At 40.1% G+C, this 19,554-nt stretch overlaps 1 protein-coding gene across 1 annotated transcript in view; it reads left to right on the forward strand.

The window, feature by feature from the left end:
- Nucleotides 1-11,532: 11,532 nt before the first annotated feature.
- LOC120380338 (cytosolic phospholipase A2 gamma-like) overlaps nt 11,533-19,554 on the forward strand; it is a 42,215-nt gene continuing 34,193 nt past the window's right edge. The window contains exons 1-4 of the mRNA XM_039497973.1: nt 11,533-11,676; nt 12,007-12,123; nt 16,424-16,575; nt 17,754-17,952. Coding sequence (XP_039353907.1) covers nt 11,641-11,676; nt 12,007-12,123; nt 16,424-16,575; nt 17,754-17,952 — 504 coding nt within the window. The 5' untranslated portion in view covers nt 11,533-11,640. The remainder of the gene's footprint in view (nt 11,677-12,006; nt 12,124-16,423; nt 16,576-17,753; nt 17,953-19,554) is intronic.

A 19,554-nucleotide genomic window follows, 5' to 3' on the forward strand; every position in this document is an offset into this window, starting at 1 on the left:
CTGGAGTCCGGTCTGCTTGGGCATTTCAGTTGAGGTCTGCTGTGTCGGTTATTTGCGCAGAGCCAGCACAGCACGGGGAGCGAACACACACAGAGCCAAATGACGAACAATAACCTTCACCCCTTGCTCAAGCGGACGCGTGCCTACTGCTTCCATGTTCCTTGCAGTAGCACTTACTGGAGCATTCTAACTCCTACTATTGAGGAAACGCTCCTTAGTTCCTAAAAATCTAAAGGTAACCATTACCTAGGCCCTGGCTTACAGCCTACTTAACACACCTATGCTAGTTTATGCCTCAGCTAATGTCTTACACAATATAGGACACTGTAGGTTTCTTGGGGTACAGCTGAATATAATGAAAGCAGCTAAATATAATGATAATGAAGACAAGCTAGTTGAGAGAAACATTAGTAAGCACATGGTAGAGAGAGAGAAGAGGAGAAAAGATAAGGAACACATGGCAGAGAGAAGAGTAAAGAGGGTCTTACAGGTTTAGAAAAAAAAGTTATTTTGAAATCAAGTCTAGAGTTAAGAAATTAAAGAAAGGAAGGATTTTTTTAAAAAAGCAAAGAATAGATAGAAAGCCTGGGTCAGGGAACACAGAGCAAAGAGATTTTAATGGAGAGAAAAGACAGCACATAGCAGGGAAGATAAAACATAGCACATGGAAAAGAGATTTTAATAAAGGGGGGAAGCAGTGAGTGTACCCAAGCAGCTACCCCAAGTGAAATGATAACTTTTCAGGGGCAGCGACCCTTAGTGGCAAATCATGCTGGACCAATCAGAACCTGTTCTACATCTGTGTGTTATAATGCACTCTTCCTGAGCCAATCATATCATTCCAAGATTTTTTAAAACAAGAGCCACCACTTCCTCCCTTCCCCTCTGTTTGAAAATGTAAGAGAAACTCTTTTCTTAATTCTTTTGCTAACAGTGAAATAAAGATGTTCTATTTGTCACACAAAATGAAGTGCACCAGATTGATTTTTAAAGTTTTGCCTAAAGGAAAACTTCTGTAAAGAAATGATACAAAACGTCAACTAATTAAAAAGAAAAAGCAGCTTATGTGAAATAATTAACTTTTTTTCCCCTTTACCAGCGATAAGGACCCTGCCTTTCCACACCACACAACCCTTTTTTCCCCCAACCCTTATTTAATTTCCTGGAAATTAACTTCAGCTGTAAACTTTAGAAAGGGAGAATGTCATATGCCCATTTTAATTCTTTTGCTAACATGAAAAAACATACCTGCATGATAGGACTAAAGCTATATTAGCAGATTTTTGTACTGGATAACACTAAGAAAATAGCTTATAGAAAAAGAGGCTACATTTTTTTTAATTTAAAAGGAAAAGCTTATATTTTACAAGACGACCCTGCTTTTCCCCACCACTCAGAATTTTTCTTTCCTAACCCTTATTTTATTTACTGGAAATTGACCCTACCTGTAAGCTGCATAAAGGGAGACTGTCATATCCCCAACATTTTGATAACATTTTAAAGGAGAGAAATTATGTAGCAGCAGGTTCCTCCATCCTTTTTTTTTTCTAGACGAAAACTGTGCAAAGGAGGTACATAAAAACTGACCCCTCACCCTTGTTGTTTGAAGAAATGACCCTCCCCCCAGCTTTCCCTCCCTCCATTAACACTTTTGCTAAACATGCAGTGTTTAATTATATCTAATAAAGTTTGCTGTTAAAGTTTTAACAAATGCACCAGTCGTTAAAGTTTTCCCTAAAGGCTTTAGATTTATACAACAGACAAATTAGCTCATGTAAAAGAGTTAATACTTTTTACCACAGATAAAGAGTCTGTTTTTCCCCACGCATACACTTTTTTCTTTGTGAATGTTTTTTAAATATAAACCAAGGACAAATATATGTTTAAAACATTAATTAAAGGGAACAGGCAGGTAGATTTCTTTGTTTGAGTTTTGTTAAACATACTTGTGAAAGTGAAATCAAACTTCCTTTATTCATTTACTGGAAACCAACTTTAGCTTTGTAAAGCATGAATATCATTTACAGTAAACGTTTAAGAGGAATGAATAACTGCATGAAGGAGAAAGAAAAATATCCCCCTTCCTTGTTATTTGAAGCTGATAACTACTGCAACAGAGATGATAATTACTTAATGATGAAAATTAAGTAAGCTTAGCATCTCTTTAGGCTTTCATTATTTAATTTTAAGCCTACACTATCGCTGTAGCTATTTTAAAAAGTTTGCTGCTTCAAATAGGCCTAACTGCATACAAAACATTCCTAAAAGAAGCCTTGTTATGTTACAGCTCATTCCATGCTGTATTTTCATGTTAAACTTCTAAAGAACTTTATTTGATATGATTAAACATTGCATGTTTAGCAAAAGTGTTAAATGGAAGGGAAAAAGTCAGGAAAGTGGATGCGGCTAGGCTATGTCTGAACTTCATGCAGTCACAGAACCTTCGCTTTTGTCTTTTTAAAAATTTAATAAAGTTTTCTTCCTAATAAACATTATTTTGTTTCAGTAGTTATCAGCTTCAGATAACAAGAGAGGGGGATATTTATCCTTCCTACAGTTATTCATTCCTCTTACACTTTTATTGTAAATGACATAAGGAAAGTTAAAGTTTAACTTACAAAGTTAAAGTCAGTTTCCAGTAAATGAAATAAGGAAGTTTGATTTCACTTTCACAAGTGTCTTTAACAAAACTAAAACAAAGAAATCTATAGGCCTGTTCCCTTTAATTAATTTTTTAAACATTTATTTGTCCTTGTTTTCGACTTTAAAAAACATTCTCAAAGAAGAAAGTGTGTGTGGTGGGGCGGGGAATGTCTAGTAAAAAGTGTTAATTCTTTTACATGAGCTAATTTGTCTGTTGTATAAATCTAAAGCCATTAGGTGAAATATTAAAGACTGGTGCATTTGTGAAAACTTTAACATCAAACTTTATTTGATATAATTAAACACTGCATGTTTAGCAAAAGTGTTAAATGGAGGGGGGAAAGTGAGGGGTCGTTTCTTTGAATAATAAGGGTGAGAGGGTCAGTTTTTATGTACTTCCTTTGCACAGTTTTCTTCTAGGAAAAACAGGAGGGGGGACCCATTGCTATATAATTCTCTCCTTTAACATTTTATTATAAAACAGTTAAAAAGAATGTGTTAAATACATTGTAAATGGTTATGTCACGATTTCTTTACAATTGACATTCTTGTACACAGAATTTTCTTTCTAGACTAAAATCTTTATGTTGCAGAGTTGGTAATTATTTAGTGATGAAAATTAAATAAACTTAGCATCTCTTTAGGTTTTCATTATTTAATTTTAAGCCTGTGCTTTTGCTGCAAAAAGAAACACCTTTAAAAAAAAACATGCTACTTCAAATAGGGCTCGCTGCATGCTATTTTTTTTATTGAAACACATATAAACACATATGTCATTTCACTAGAGGCAGCTGCTTGGGTAAGCTCACTGCTTCACTCTCTCTTTCTCTCGCTCTCTCTCCTCTTTAAAATATCTTTGTGCTGTGTTCAGAGACACAGGCTCTCTATCTATTCTTTAATTTCTTTGAAATCCTCTCTTTCTTGAATTTCTCAACCTATGCTTTATTTGAAAGTAACCTTGTTTCTAAACTTTTAAACCCCTCTTTGCTCTCATACTCTGCCATCTGCTCTGCTTTAAAAACCATTCCTAATTTTGTAAAAACTTTTTTCTTTCATAAACCTTTTGAAACAAGCTCATCTCCTTTCTTTAATTTCTCTCTATTCTCTATTTCAAAATAACCCTTTTCCCCTGCCTAAAATGTTAGACGTCTCTTTGCCCTGTGTTCAGTGACACAGGCTCTCTATCTATTCTTTAATTTCTTTGAAATGCTCTCTTTCTTGAATTTCTCAGCTCTATGCTTTATTTCAAAATAAGCCTTTTTTAATAAACTTTTTAAACCCTCTTTGCTCCTCTCTCTCCCATGTGTTCCCTGTCTTTTTTCCTCCTCTTTTTGTCCACCATGTGCTTACTAATCTTTCTCTCAACTTAACAAAGAAATCTCTTTTCTTTAATTTGCCTTTTTTCTTTAATTTATTTCAAAATAACCCTTTTTAATTGTTCTCTATTTTTAATTTTCCTCTTTTTAACATACCTTTATATTTTTCTCTTATTTCATAAACCTTTTTTTGTTTCTTTAATTTCTTTCAAAATAACCCTTTTTAATTTCTCATTCTCTATTCTTTATATTTTTATAACTCTTTTCTTTCATAACCTTTTGAAACAACTTCATCTCTATTCTTTAATTTCTTTAAACCCTTTTTCTTTATTTTCCTATTTCTTTATGAAACCTTATTTTTTTCTTTTCTTTAATAAAACTTTTGCTTTTCTTTTTCAAAATGACCCCTTTTTTTTCTTTAAAGCACTTTTGAAAACTCTCTTTGCTTCTCTTACTGCCACATGCTCAGCGAGACAGGTTCTCTTGCTTTTCTCAACTCTATTATTTTTAAAAAGCCTTTTAAATTTCTATTTAGTTTATTTTTACCTCTCCCAAAAGTCAGCCTAACATGTCAAAACACAAGCACACAAGCACAAGGTCAAAGCAACCAGTCGGAAGGGGTGAGGTGGATGCAGGGTGGGGAAGGTAGAAGAAACACTAAAAGCCACTGAAAGCCAAAGATAAGCCTGGCCTTAGCCAGTACACAACCTCACTCCCTACCCCTCCCATGGAGTACAAAAGAGGTGGTTACAAAGTCCCCAGACTCACAACTCTCCAAACCAAAACATGTCCATAAATTGTAAGGGAAGGGACCAGGGGCCTGCACCACTAGTATAATCAAGCCTTCTAAGAAAGACAAGGCGGGGATGGGACAGGAAAAGTTCTGATGGGCTACATAGCTGTGAATTATGCTTGCTTGGAAACCCCAATAAACTTCACATTGCTTGCACTTTCGACTCTGGTGTTCTGCTTTCTGTCTGCCTAACAGGAATGGGGAGGGGAAGCCTTAACAATAAGTATGTGACCAAAAATGACCCTATGCCACAAAATTATGGGGAAAAATGTACCAATGGGAGCTCTTGCAAAAAATTAATGAGTAATTTTTTTGCTTACAAGTCACATTTTTCTAACACATGCCCTAACCTCAAGTTGCACTATATACATAAATGCTAATGAGGTATAATCAGAATCATATGATAAAAAGAGGGTGCCCAGATCAGGAAAATTGAGCTCCCTATGGGAAACTCCTGCTCAACTATCTCTCTACTGAGGATTAATCTGTGAAAGACCCAAACATTGCGTAGGAGATGTAAGTATAATTATATTTGTAACTTGTGCATTGGTCTGTGTAGAATTTCTATAAGCTCAGGTAATCATAACTTTAATTGTAACTTTAATAAAACTTTTAAAACAGACTAGACCTTTTACTTGTAAATATCTGTATGGTCAATAGCCTTGGTCTTTAGGTGTTGCTAGAGACTCTAAATCTGAAGCAAGTAGCAGAAGTGACTTTCACTCTGTTAAGCTTGAAATTATAGCCACTGTAGAGCCAAAGCTACAGTGGTCTAATACCACATAACAAAATTCACTTTAAATAAAATAAAAGGCTACAAATTGGCACCGAGTGCATGGCTCCAGAGAACACAGAAAGTATGATGGAAAGAAAGGTCACTTTAGATCTATAGGTGTCAGATACAGACACTGAGACAAGCACTGTGGGGGGAGTGAAAGGGGGATTTGAAGAAGCTGTCAGCAGTGAAGAAAGGGAAGGTCTGTTACAAAAAGTTTACCAAGTAAGAAAAAGTCAGGAGGTGCTTCGGTCTCATTCACAATTGTGCCGCTTATTACAAAAAACTCAGGGAACTATAGAACTTGCTGGGTACATGAAAGGAAGCAAACAGATATAAATGCCTCCCATGAAAGATGAAAGTCTTTGCAGTTTGTGACCCTAACAAATGAGTCTAATACCTTTAAGTCAGTTGAGCCAGAAGCAATAAGGAAGAGAACAAGTGGCATACTTCACTCTGATTCCCATCTGCCCACTTTACACCAAAAGGCTTGGCCAAAAGCAGAATCCCCACAGGACAATCTGCCAATGCCAGACCTTCACAAGGTGCAGGCACCTCCCCCAACCAAAACAAAGTATAAAAGATTAGAACAAAACTTCCCACCTACATTTTACACAGTAGAAACTGCCCAAACTTGGGAGATACCAGTTCCTTTGAAAAAAAGAGGAAAAGGAAATCCCCAACATAACTATAAAGGAGGAACAAGAATCAACTTCTAAACTGGAACCTTCAGGATTGAATAGCCATGCCTTCCCAATAGCAGTAGTAACAAATGCAAACACACCAAATGCCACTGAAAAGATGACAGTGCCAATGAAAAAAGGAGATAGAGTTGCAATACATGCAGCACTTTGTGGAATACATTGCCATCAAAATTTCAAGAAGGGGAAAAATCATTTACAGACACTGTACATCTGTTAGAACAGAATATGGACCCAGGACAGGCAGGGGTCACCTTGGTAGCTAATCTGAGACAACAGGAGGGAGAATCCTCATATGTGTTTTATAATAGATTATGTGCAGCTTGAAAATCTAATGAAATGTCTGGAAAGGAAAGGGACTCTCAATATATTGGTTTGTTAGTTAACAATGTTTCACCAGCAGTTTGAGGGAAGATTATGATCAATGGTTTAGATTATAAATGTATTCTCTATGCCATTAATTTTGCGGACAATATCAAGCTAGGAGGGGTTGTGAGTGCTTTGGAGGATAGGATATAAAATTTTAAAAGATCTGGACAAACTGGAGAAATGGTCTTAAGTAAATATGATGAAATTCAATAAGGACAAATGCAAAGTATTCCACTTAGGAAGAAACAATCAGTTGCACACATACAAAATGGGAAATGACTGCCTAGGAAGGAGTACCATGGAAAGAGATCTGGGAGTCATAGAGGATCATAAGTTAAATATGAGTCAACAGTGTACACTGTTGCAAAAAAAGTAAACATCATTCTGGGATGCATTAGCAGGAGTATTGTAAGCAAGACACGAGAAGTAATTCTTCCACTCTACTCTGCGCTGATTAGGCCTCAACTGAAGTATTGTGTCCAGTTCTGCGTGCCAAATTTCAGGAAAGATGTGGACAAATTGGAGAAAGTCCTGAGAAGAGCAACAAAAAGTATTAAAGGTCTAGAAAATATGAGCTATGAGGGAAGATTGAAAAAAAAGTATTTATTTAATCTGGAGAGGAGAAGGCTGAGAGGGGACGTGATAACAGTTTTCAAGTACATAAAATGTTGTTACAAGGAGGAGGGAGAAAAAACTGTTCTTCTTAACCTCTGAGGACAGGACAAGAAGCAGTGGGCTTAAAATACAGCAAGGGCAGTTTAGGTTGGACATTAGGAAAAACTTCTTAACTGTGAGAGTGGTTAAGCACAGAATAAATTGCCTAGGGAGACTGTGGAATCTCCGTCATTGGGGATTTTTAAGAGCAGGTTGGACAAACACCTGTCAGGGATGGTCTAGATCAGTGGTCCCCAACGCAGTGCCCATGGGCCCAGTGGTGCCTGCTGGGGCATCTATGTGCACCTGTGTACTGACCAACGGACAAGCATCCACCAAAATGCCGTGTTACCAAGAGGTTCCGCCACCGAAATGCCGCTGATTTTCGGCAGCATTTTGGCGGTGACACCTCTTGATGATGCTACTTTGGCGGCATTTCGGTGGCGATGCCTCTTGAGGTTGCTGCTTCTTGGTGGCATTTCGGCAGATGCTTGTCTGCCAGCCACAGTCCTCGGTGGCTTGTCGTCCGGCACCTGCCACCCGGAAAAGGTTGGGGACCACTGGTCTAGATAATACTTAGTCCTGCTTTGGGTGCAGAGAACTGGACTAGATGACCTCTCGAGGTCCCTTCCAGTTTTATGATTCTATGATGCATGTACACACTAAGAGTACCCTTCCAGATATTTTGGATGAATTGTCTAAGCTTATAGTTATATTCAGATCCAACTGAAAGGTTCCAAGAGAATTCATCCTCCTATAGCAACTGTTCAAGGAGCCTCAGGTAGAACAAAAAATAAAGTAGAAGGCCTACAATATGTGGCAGAATGCCAACAAGCTCACTCAAGAGGGTTGGGTAAGAATATTAGAAAATGATCATATCTAAGAGGTGCCATACCATGCCGCCCACAAACTCAAAATCTACGATATAATAATCACAGGCACCTAAATAAAGGAGAGCTTGCCACTTCATGCTCATCACTATCTCCACCAGCTGAGACAATTCATACCTGACAATAATCATTATCATCCCCTCCCAAAAAATCCCAGCCTATCAGCCTCCTAATCCTAAACTGGACATAATTAGCACTTCGCCAGATTGGAACAACTCTAGAACCTCAGAAGTGTGACATGCAGGACATGCACCAGCAGATGAACTCCATGATTTTGAATTGCTAGCCCACCCCCACCTCAACCCATTGCAGTAGCTACTGCAACATTATTTTGGATTTCAGCTCTACTTATGCAGTATGAAAGCCAGGAAGGGGAGGGAGTGAATGAGGCCCACAATGACAGATAATATGAAGCCAACAGGCCCTGTGAAGTTTTTCCCTCCAAAGGCAAACATTGCAAAAAAAGGCAAATGTGCATGAATAAGTGACTTAATATAGAGATGCTTTTGCTAAACATGGGCATGTGTGTGAAAGAATGGCAGTAACTATTAAAATCATAAGAGGAAATTTTCCTCCACAAAAGTTTTTTTCAGGTATTACCTTGTCTCAAGGAGATGGAACACGAGCTCAACAGAAGGTGAACTCAATTCAGGAATTGTCCATGCACACTGATATAATTTCTTTATGATCTTTTCTAGGATTGGCAGGATACCATCGAGACTTCACTCCTAACTTTTCTTCCATTGCAGGTCCACTGTACAAACTTCTGAAAAAAGGGATTGCTTGGGCCTGGATAGACCAGCATATGAATAGATTTGTAAAATTGAAGAAAGCAGTAAAAAAAGCATCTGTGCTGACCACTCCAGATCCCAGCAAACCATATCACTTAGAGGTCTCTCTCAGTGCAACTGAACCTGCAACGGTAGCTTCTAAAGAGAAGCATGGAAATTTAAGCCAATAGTCTATGACTCTAGAAGAATTAGTGTAGTAGAACTTAAATATTCCATTTGTGAAAAATATGTATTGGTCACCAGCTAGGCTACCAAGCAGTTTGTGTTTTTAATTGGTTTAAACCCAATAGCTCTACCTTCCACACACACCCTTCTCCAGTTCTTGTTTTATAATCGAATCAAGGATGGAAATCTGTCCAAGGCTAAACTGACAAATTGGACTTTGTTGTTGCAGGGAAAAGATATAACAGTGATCTGAGTACAGACCTTATATCTATTGCCTGGTGCCCTGTTGTATTCTGGGAACTCTGATATGTGCCCATATGTTGATCAAGGGAAAACCTTGACCCAGTTTTTCACAGTAATAACTCCCAGAATAAAAATCATAGAAACTTATTGCTTTTCCATAAATGAGTTCATCTATTGTGATTAGGAGAAACCGGTACCTTCTTATTGTTATTGACCCATGCTCCAAATGGATGGAAGAAGTTCCTCTTAAGGCAAATGTTGCTTTAGCCACAACCAAAATATTTGGAACAAGGCTTCTCTAATTGGAAACTCTCCACGAGGATAGAGTCAGATAGAGGGGCACATTTTACTGGATGAATGTTCCAAGGTGTTTACAGTTGTTGGGAGTGCAACAAAAATTGCATAGTCCATATAGACCGCAATCATCAAATTGCATCTTCAAACTAATGCTGTGGAAACTGGTAGATGCCAATGGATGCAATTGGGTTATGCTGACTCCAATCATTTAAATGACACTCAGGGCAACTCCAGCTGCCTCCACAGATCATACATACATTGAGATGACGACTGGGTGAAGAATGTGAATGTCAGAGCACCTTTTGTAGCATTCCAATGGCACACAGCTAGAGGGAATCAAACTGGAAACCTATCTGCAAGCATTGACAAAAACATCTTAATCTGATTCACTTGCAGGTGGCTGTTAAATTGGGAAAATCCAAACAGAAGGCAAAAAAGTCTATTTTGATAAAGGCCTAAAAGAGAATACTTGGAAAATTGGAGATCAGGTGATGCTCCTGTCATATGCTCTATCAGAACATAATTTATTTAAATTAATGAACTGGACCATGAAGGTACTTATATACTGTCACCTCTCAATCTCCCTACAGGGGTATATCAGCGATGAGCAGGGAGCTGGTATTACTGATGCGTACAAGGCTTAATTCCTACTCTGTCACTCTGAGTGCAGAAGGTGGGAGCCCAGAAGGATTCTAAAAATTAATACTGGCCAATCCAGACCTGTATTAAACTCCCAAGGTTACAGCTTTTCTCTGACCTTGGCTTGGTAAACACTGCCACCACCCAAATGCAAAAAAAAAAATGAGTTGCAAATTGAGTGTGTTCCTGGGGGCCTTCTGTATGAGGTTCATGGAGCATTGTCAGCCAAGTTTTGTCCTATCCAGCAGGAGACAGTAATCCCATCCCTTTCTTTCTTTCTTTCTTTCTTTCTTTCTTTCTTTCTTTCACACACACACACACACACACACACACACACACACACACACACACACACACACACACACAGAGTTTAAAAGCAGAAAACCACCAGTGCAGATCCAGAGTTCACATTCTTCAGGATCTAGACACCCACACTCACATATCTGCCCACAGACACAATAACACATGTTCAGAAATGTAAGCAGAGCAAATTGTGGGTGTGGGGACAGAGCTTCGCAGAATGCAATTAAGGGCTGGAGTTATCAAAGGAGCAGAGGGAATTCCAATGAGGTTTGTCCCTTTAACTTCCTAGAGTGCTCCCTAGAGCCTGCAAGGGCCCTAAATTGATTTCCATATAAACTGACTGCTGTCTGTCTACCAGTAACAATGCCCTCTGCCAAATTTTCACAGGGAAGTAACTTTAAAATTAAAAGTCAGGTTGACACCTTGGCACTTGGGCTGAATGGAACCAGAATAAACAGGGCCCCAAATGGGGAATGGGGGCTGTGTCTGTTTTCTCAGCTCTTTCTCTCACCTAAAAGTTTCTAACCAGGGATTTACTGTTTCTTGCGCTCCCAGGCACACACCAAGATCAGAGATGTCTATCTGGCTATCTCCACACACCCCTCTCCCTCTCCCCCATATATTACTTTACAGGAACGGGAGGCTTGGGAACATGAACCATCATCAATTTCTGTTGTAGCGGGAGAGAAATGTTATTACTGGGGTCAGTGGGTTTTTGTTGTTGTTTGTTTTTTTTTTAAATCTGAACCTCATCACCACCACCCATTTTTTCTCTCTTATTTGTATTTGGAAAGTGGAACCTCTAAACCAACCACACTCCATGTTAGCTTATTTTCTTTTATATTTCTAGGTGGAGATAGGATTTCAACTCCTAACTCCTTAGACTCTGGAAATTCCACTCAATATCCCTATGGGACGATACTAAATGTTCCTTTTCTCTGAACCAGCCACAGAAAAGAACAGTTAGAGGTTGACTTGGTCCTCCCATCGAGGCAATCCCTGAAGAGTCCATTTGCCACTGAAAAAAGAATTCCACATCACCAGGAGCTCTACGGGGAAATATGGAAGAAACTATGAAAAGGTTTCAATGGAGAAAGGTAAATTATTTATCCTACAGAAACTTGTTTTGTTCGACCCAGAGTAGATTTCTTTCAATTTGACAAAACTTTCACAATTTTTGAATTTCGTTCAACCAAAGCCAACTTTATTTCCCAATTTCTCAGAACAGTGAAGTGAAAAATCAGTCATTTGCCCACCTCCACCTGTAACCTTGGCTGAGGGTTCCAGGTACAGTCATAATACAAATGTAAAGAGTAAATCCTGGGAAAACACCAGGGACTGGTGTTATTTGTGCACAGTCCCCATGCCTCCGCTCTATGGCAGCCTTTGGAGAGATGAGATATTTTATTATATTTTATTTTTGGCAGGATGATGGATGTGTCCAACTTTCCCACGAGCTCTCGGCGGGTGAGAAAGAAGCCACTGAGAACAGAAAGGCAAAAGTCCTGGAGTGCCTCAAGAGTCTTGGCATTGCCCGTGATGAGGTAGGGGCCCATCATGCCTCTTGGCACTAAGGAGAACAATATAGGATGTTAGTCATGTGGATGGTGATTGAGGTGCCTGGTACAGTGGGAGGAAATGCCTTCAAAATCCTGCCCCATGGAAATGTTCCCCTTGAAATACAACATTCCCAAAGCACCAGGGTGGCAACCCATGGCTACAGACATACAAACCTTATGTCCTTTGGCAGGGCTCAGACTTGGGGGCCTTCACTGCTAAAAGCACAAGCTGAAGGAGCAGTAAGGGGCTTGCTGAGGCTAACCTCTAGAGAGCTGCATGCTCACGTGAAGTCAGTCAGTGCTTCCTAATTCAGTCAGTGTTTCCTAAAAACCCTTTGCAGTGTGTGTGTGTATATATCGCTTTGATTTTGAGGCCAGATAGAGCCTGCAGCGGAGAACAGATGGGAAGGGGAGATTAGAGCCGTCACTGTAGTGCACAGAGAGCATTAGAGGGACAGAGTTGGTTGTGCTACTAATACTTGTCTGACTTATTACTAATATGAGTAATGAATAGTGACTATGTAACATACTTTCTACATATATCACAGCCCCCTCTGCTGGTTGAACCTTACAGAGGGTAAAAGCCAACTACTGCTGCCCACCCCCCATGGTTACTCTGTTAGCTGGCATGATGGAGAAATTTGAGGAACATCACAGGATTGTTACCCATCATTGAAAAATGTCAGTCCTTAGAGGGATGTGAACTCCTGTGTACCTCACATATATGGACACATCTCCCCACTGACAGCTTTGCAAATCTCAGCCTAAGAGTCTTCCACTGCTTCTTCTTCACAGTATTCTTCCTTCATCTGAAGGGAGAGTGACCTCAGTGTTTTTTTGGTGCTCAGGGTTTAGTAACCATTTGTAATGATGCTGTCTCTGGCAGGACACAACTGAGAGTATCAATTCAGGACAAATTGCTTAGAGCAGGGCAGTTACAGCCCAAGGCTGGGTTTCCTTTATTATTAAGGCAAACCAAACCAGCCAAACAGAGACGACTTCTGTCTCACCCCATGGGCTAACCATAAGTTATACAAGCAATTCCCCGAGACCCTCCAGTTTCCCAGTATCACCACCAGTGCCACTCATTATGGGGATGAATGGTTATTAAAACCAATACCTCAGTAAAAGAATAAAGGTTCTCTTGATCCCAAAGGACCAAGCCCCAGACCCAGGTCAATGTACAAGTCAGATATTACCCACAAATCACACTGTTGCCAATCCTTTACAATCTAAAATCTAAAGGTTTAGTAAAAAAAGAATGAAATATAGATGAGAGTTAAAATTGGTTAAATGGAATTAAATACATACAGTAATGGCAAAGTTCTTGGTTCAGGCTTGTGGCAGTGACGGAATAAGCTGCAGGCTTAAATCAAGTCTCTGGAGTACATCCACAGCTTGTTCAGTCCTTTGTTCAGAGCTTTAGTTTATAGCAAAGTTCCTCCAGAGGTCAGAAACAGGATTGAAGACATAATGGAGATGCTGCTTCTGACTTTTATAGTCCTTTTGCCATGTGGCTTGTGCTTTCTTTGTTCCAACCACAAGTCACCCAGCACATGGCATAGAAAAACCTCAGAGTTTGGTCATGCCTTGCTGAGTCACAAGGTGATCTGACTTCTCTCAATGGGTCAAGTGTATAGCTGATCCTCCATAATGGGCCATCAAGCAGGCTAGGCAGTGCTGAGGCCACATTGTCTGGGGTGTCACCCAGAAATATAGCACAAGATTGAAATACAGACAGTATAGAGCCAACACTTATAACTCTAAACACAAAAATGATACATGCATACAGATAGCACACTAATAACCAGCAAATCATAACCTCCTCATAGACACTTCACACGACAACCTTTGTATAATATAGTTGCAAATATATAATAGTGGTTGCAGTTTATGTCAATAACATCACACCCTCAACTCAAAGTTGATGCACGAAGGGATGACACAATCATCGCTGACTGCATCCCAAGAGGTCCCCATCCTTGGTTCTGTCTTACTACAGCTAGTATTGTTGTATAACAGAAATGGTTTAATCAAGTCATGTTCAATAACATGATTGAATCTCTTTACAAATTCAAGGTAAAACTTGGTTAGAAAAATATTAACCATTCATTAATTAACCACTAATTAATCATTAATTAATATTAACCATTAATTAATCATTAATGGTCTGGAGGATGGTGTGGATTGCACCCTCAGCAAGGTTGCAGATGACACTAAACTGGGAGGAGTGGTAGATATGCTGGAGGGTAGGGGTATGATATAGAGGGACCTAGACAAATTAGAGGATTGGGCAAAAAGAAATCTGATAAGATTCTAGAAGGACAAGTGCAGAGTTCTGCATTTAGGATTGAAGAATCCCATGCACTGCTACAGAGTAGAGACCAAATGACTAGGCAGCAGTTCTGCAGAAAAGGACCTAGGGGTACAGTGGACGAGAAGCTGGATATGAGTCAACAGTGTGCCCTTGTTGCCAAGAAGGCTAACAGCATTTTGGGCTGTATAAGTAGGAGCATTGCCAGCAGATTGAGGGGCGTGATCATTCCCCTCTATTGAGCATTGCTGAGGCCTCATCTGGAGTACTGTGTCCAGTTTTGGGCCCCACACTACAAGAAGGATGTCGAAAAATTGGAAAGAGTCCAGGGGAAGGCAACAAAAATGATTGGGGGGCTGGAACATGTGACTTGTGAGGAGAGGCTGAGAGAACTGGGATTGTTTAGTATGCAGAAGAGAAGAATGAGGGGGGATTTGATAGCTGCTTTCGACTACCTGAAAGGGGGTTCCAAAGAGAATGGATCTAGACTGTTCTCAGTGGTACCTGATGACAGAACAAGGAGTAATGGTCTCAAGTTGCAGAGGGGGAGGTTTAGGTTGGATATTAGGAAAAACTTTTTCACTCATAGAGTTGTGAAGTATTGGAATGGGTTACCTAGGGAGGTGGTGGAATCACCTTCCTTAGAGGTTTTTAAGGTCAGGCTTGACAAAGCCTTGGCTGGGATGATTTAGTTGGGAATTGGACCTGCTTTGAACAGGGGGTTGGAGTTGATGACTTCTGAGGTCCCTTCTAACCCTGATATTCTATGATTCTATGAAAAGCTTTGCTAAAGTCGAGATATATCACATTCACCGCTTTCCCCATAGCCACAAAGCCAGTTATCTCATCATTGAAGGCAATCAGGTTAATCAGGCATGATTTGCCCTTGGTGAATCCATGTTGACTGTTCCTGATCACCTTCCTCTCCTCCAAGTGCTTCAAAATGGGGTGGAAAAACAGTCCTGTATTACAAGTTTGTCCAAACAAACAAACACTTACTCCCATGAATTATTGAGAGCAAGGGATATCAACATGGAGGACAGTACAGTTAGGAACCTAAATTGCTTAGTTGCTTTTGAAATGCCTTCTAGGTATTAATTTGAAAATTCTGGTACCGGTCTGTTGGTTGGAGCATAAGACGTTAAACACAAAGGAAAGGGTTCAGAAAAGAGTAACAGACATGATATAGAGATATGGAATAGTTTCAGTATGAGGAGAGATGAATAGGATTGTGACATTTCAGCTTTGAAAAGAGATGACTAAGGGGGATATGATAGAGGTCTATAAAATCATGACTAGTGTGGAGAAAGTAAATAACTAAATATTATTTACTCCTCATAACACAAGAACTAGGGGTCATAAAAGGAAATTAATAGGCAGAAAGTTTAAAACAAACAAAAAGAAGTATTTCTTCACACAGAGCACTGTCAAACCTGTGGAACTCTTTGCCAGAGGATGTTGTGAAGGCCAAAACTATAACAAGGTTCAAAAAAGAAGTAGATGAATTCATGGAGGATAGGTCCATCAATGGCTATTAGCCAGGATGGGTAGTGATGGTGTCCCTAGCCTCCGTTTGCCAGAAGCTGGGAATGGGCGACCGGTGATGGATGACTTGATGATTACCTCTTCTTTTCATTCCCTCTTGGGCACCTGGCATTGGCCACTGTTGGAAGACAGGATACTGGGCTAGATGGACCTTTAGTCTGACCCAATATGGCTGTTTTTATCTTCTTATGAGTTTCAAAGGGCCCTAAGAGATACAGGAATATGCAGGATAAAATGCATTTGCTCTTGAGTCATCATGGGACACAGATCATTGGGCACCTGATAAGGAATGCTTCCCAACATAAGCAAACAAGTCTTGGAACTTGAGGTTCTGTGTGAAATTCTTGAAAGGATTCTAAGAGCTGAATAGCAGAGATGCCTCAGCATTGATAGTTCATTTGTCTTTCACTCTTTTCCCTCACCCAGGATACAAAGGATAACATGCCCAATATCACCATCCTAGGATCAGGCGGAGGTCTGCGGGCCATGATAGCCCTTCAAGGAACCTTGGTGGAGATGAAGAAGCAGGGCCTGTTGGATGCTGTCCTGTATCTGTGTGGGGTATCGGGTTCCACCTGGTAGGTGCATGTCAGCAGAAGTGAGAATGAGCCAGTTTTCCTGCACAGGGTTGGTAGCCACTGGAGCATTCTTATTATTATTTATCTCTGTAAATTTTCAATTCCTTATGGGTGAGATTTTACCTAAGGGTATGTCTACACTGCAAACAGGGGGTATGATGTATCAGGCATAGGCATACCTGAGCTAGCTTTAACCTTGCTAGCTAAGTTATCAATAGCAGTGAAGCTCTGGGGCTACAACATGGGCTGTACAAGGCCGCCTAGGACCCTCAGCAACTCCTCACAGAGATCCATGCTTCTTCAGCTTCACTGCAATTGGTACTCATGCTAGCTTGATCAAAACTAGCGCATTTGTGTCTACTCATGCTGCGGTCACACCTCTGATTGCAGGGCAGACGTACCCTGTGACTGACCCTTTGGCTTGCATTCCTAAGTCACTTTTGGAAATCCTACTTTTAAGCAGAGAAGACTGGAAAAGCATGCAAAGTGAAACAGAGCTAAAGTAACATGTGTAAACAGGTCCCCAGTATTAAGGCTTGGGAGGAAGCAAAAAGAGTGGAGTTGTCAACGAAGAAAGAGATGGGGAAAGGAAAATCTTCAGAAACCTCTCTCTTTCTCTTGCTTGCTGAGTAGAACTTTACTCTGATAGTCACCTCATTGAAGTGAACTAGGGTGGCAGAAAATGAGACGGGTGTTCAAGGGTGACCTATTGAAATGGACTCTGTGTGTGTATGTGTGTGTGTTACCACTGCCTTCTGCTGGGAGGGATCAATTGCGCCTCCTCATGTCATATACCCTATACTCCAATGTATTTTGCCCAGTAGCTCAAGAAGGGCCCGAGCCCTGGGCTCTGGGTCACATTCAGAATGGCCTGATTAGTGTGTTCACCACTGCCCTCTGTTGGGTAGAGTCACAATGGCGTATGCATACATCATAGGGGCCTTGGCATTCAACTGAGGGTCTTACTCTATCCCTGTTATTGCCATATATTTCCCAGCAGCCATGATGACAGACAGCCATGAATAAAGTCCTTGTTAAATCAGAGATTTGTTACAATGCCAGGATGATAATTAGAATTCCCTATATGAAAAATAAAAGGTATAAAGATTAAAAGGGGGAAGGGAATTCCCCATCCTATTCCCTTAGTCTCAGCCATATCCCTTCTGGTTCATTAAAAGGTGCATGTCCACCCTCTACAAAGAGAAGGACTGGACAGAGAAAGTACAGGACTTGGAAGAACGCCTGTGTGATACACTTTCCAAATCTTCATGGGATCTTCATAAGGCATACTCTCTTGTGTGCCAGGCAGCTAAAGATGAACTCTTCTCTCTGACTGATGTCTGGGCCTCTTTCGTTGTCTATAAAATATTGAAGCAGGTGGGTTGCTACGTAAATCCAGAGTGGTTCCACTGAAAAGTCAATGCATTTACTTAATGTATCCCTCCCCCCTTTTCTCAACAGTACTTGGTTACAGGAACAAAATAATGGAAGTATAATAATAACTCCTGACAATATTTTCAAAGCTATATGAACCCTCGGGCAACTTTGTAAATGTCAGCCTCTTCCCATGAGCTCTCAGAGATCACTGAGGTATTTAAGCATTTCTAAAGAGAGGACTTCAAGGCTGTGTAAGGGATTTGGATACCCATTCCCCATTAAAACTAGTGGGCATTTCACCTCTAAATCCCTTAAGTGGTTTTGGAAATCTCACCCTAGCATATGATCCCAAAATCCTTGACTTTCCAGAATATGAAGAGAGCTAAAAGGCATAAAAGTCTCCATCACAGTCTTGATTTTTTTTAATACTAGGCTCTTCAATCTAGCAGAGAAAATGTCTAATACAAGTCAATGGCTGGAAGTTGAAACTAGAGAGATTCTGACTGGAGAAAAACTGTATAGATTTTAGATAATGGGAATAATAACTATTGGAACAATTTACCAAGGATTGTGGTGGATTCTCCATCACTGGCAATTTTAAAACAGCATTGGATGGTTTTCTAAAAGATTATTCAATTGCAAATTTTGTTTGTTTGTTTGTTTTTTGCTTGGTTTCTGGTCACTGTTGGAGGGTATGATAAATGAAGGGTGGAGAGTAGCTCCCTTTTATGGACACCCACCCAGCCAGTTAGCTATAAAATCCCTCTTAGTAGCTGTTCTCTACTTGCTTTACATGTAAAGGGTTAAAAAGTCTCACTGCGATGCATAGGTAAAAGGAAGTGAGTGGGCACCTGTCCAAAAGAGACAATGGGAAGGCTAGAACTTTTTAAAATTGAGAAAAAAATCCCCCTTTATCTGTCTGTTGTTGTTCTCTTGGGGGCAGAGGTGGACAGAGCAGCAACTATGCAGTAAGAAGCTTGGGGACAGGTATGAAAAATCATCTAGGAAGATGCGATTAGGTTTATCTCTTTTTATTTCTTTATGGCTTTTGGATTCCTCTGTGATAACCCCACGTGCTTTTGTTTTGCTTGTAACCTTTAAACTGGATCTCAAGAAAGCTATTGTTGGTGCTTAATCCTTGTAATTGCTCTTTTAAAACCTAGAAATAGCCTAAATGTCCAGATGTACTTTATTTTTCTTTCTTTCTTTTTCTTTCTTTCTTTCTTTCTTTCTTTCTTTCTTTCTTTAAAATTTAAATTTTTTTAAGAACAGGATGGATTTCTGTGTCTTAAGAGGTTTGTGCACATGTTTTTAGTTAGCTGGTGGCAACAGATTATCTCTTTTTTTTTCTTTTCCTTTCTCAGATTTTCCCCAGAGGGGGGTTATGAAAGGGCTTGAGGGTACCCCACAGGAAGGAATTCCCATGTGCACCTTCCTGTGCTCCCAAAAGGGTTTTGCACTTGGGTGGTGGCAGCATCTACCAATCCAAGGTCAGCGAAAAGCTGTAACTTTGGGAGTTTAATACAAGCCTGGAGTGGCCAGTATTAATTTTTAGAGTCCTTGCGGGCCCCACCTTCTGCACTCGAAGTGCCAGAGTGGGGA

The sequence above is a fragment of the Mauremys reevesii genome, linkage group 13 (assembly GCF_016161935.1).
Source record: "Mauremys reevesii isolate NIE-2019 linkage group 13, ASM1616193v1, whole genome shotgun sequence".
Classification (NCBI taxonomy): Eukaryota; Metazoa; Chordata; order Testudines; family Geoemydidae; genus Mauremys; species Mauremys reevesii.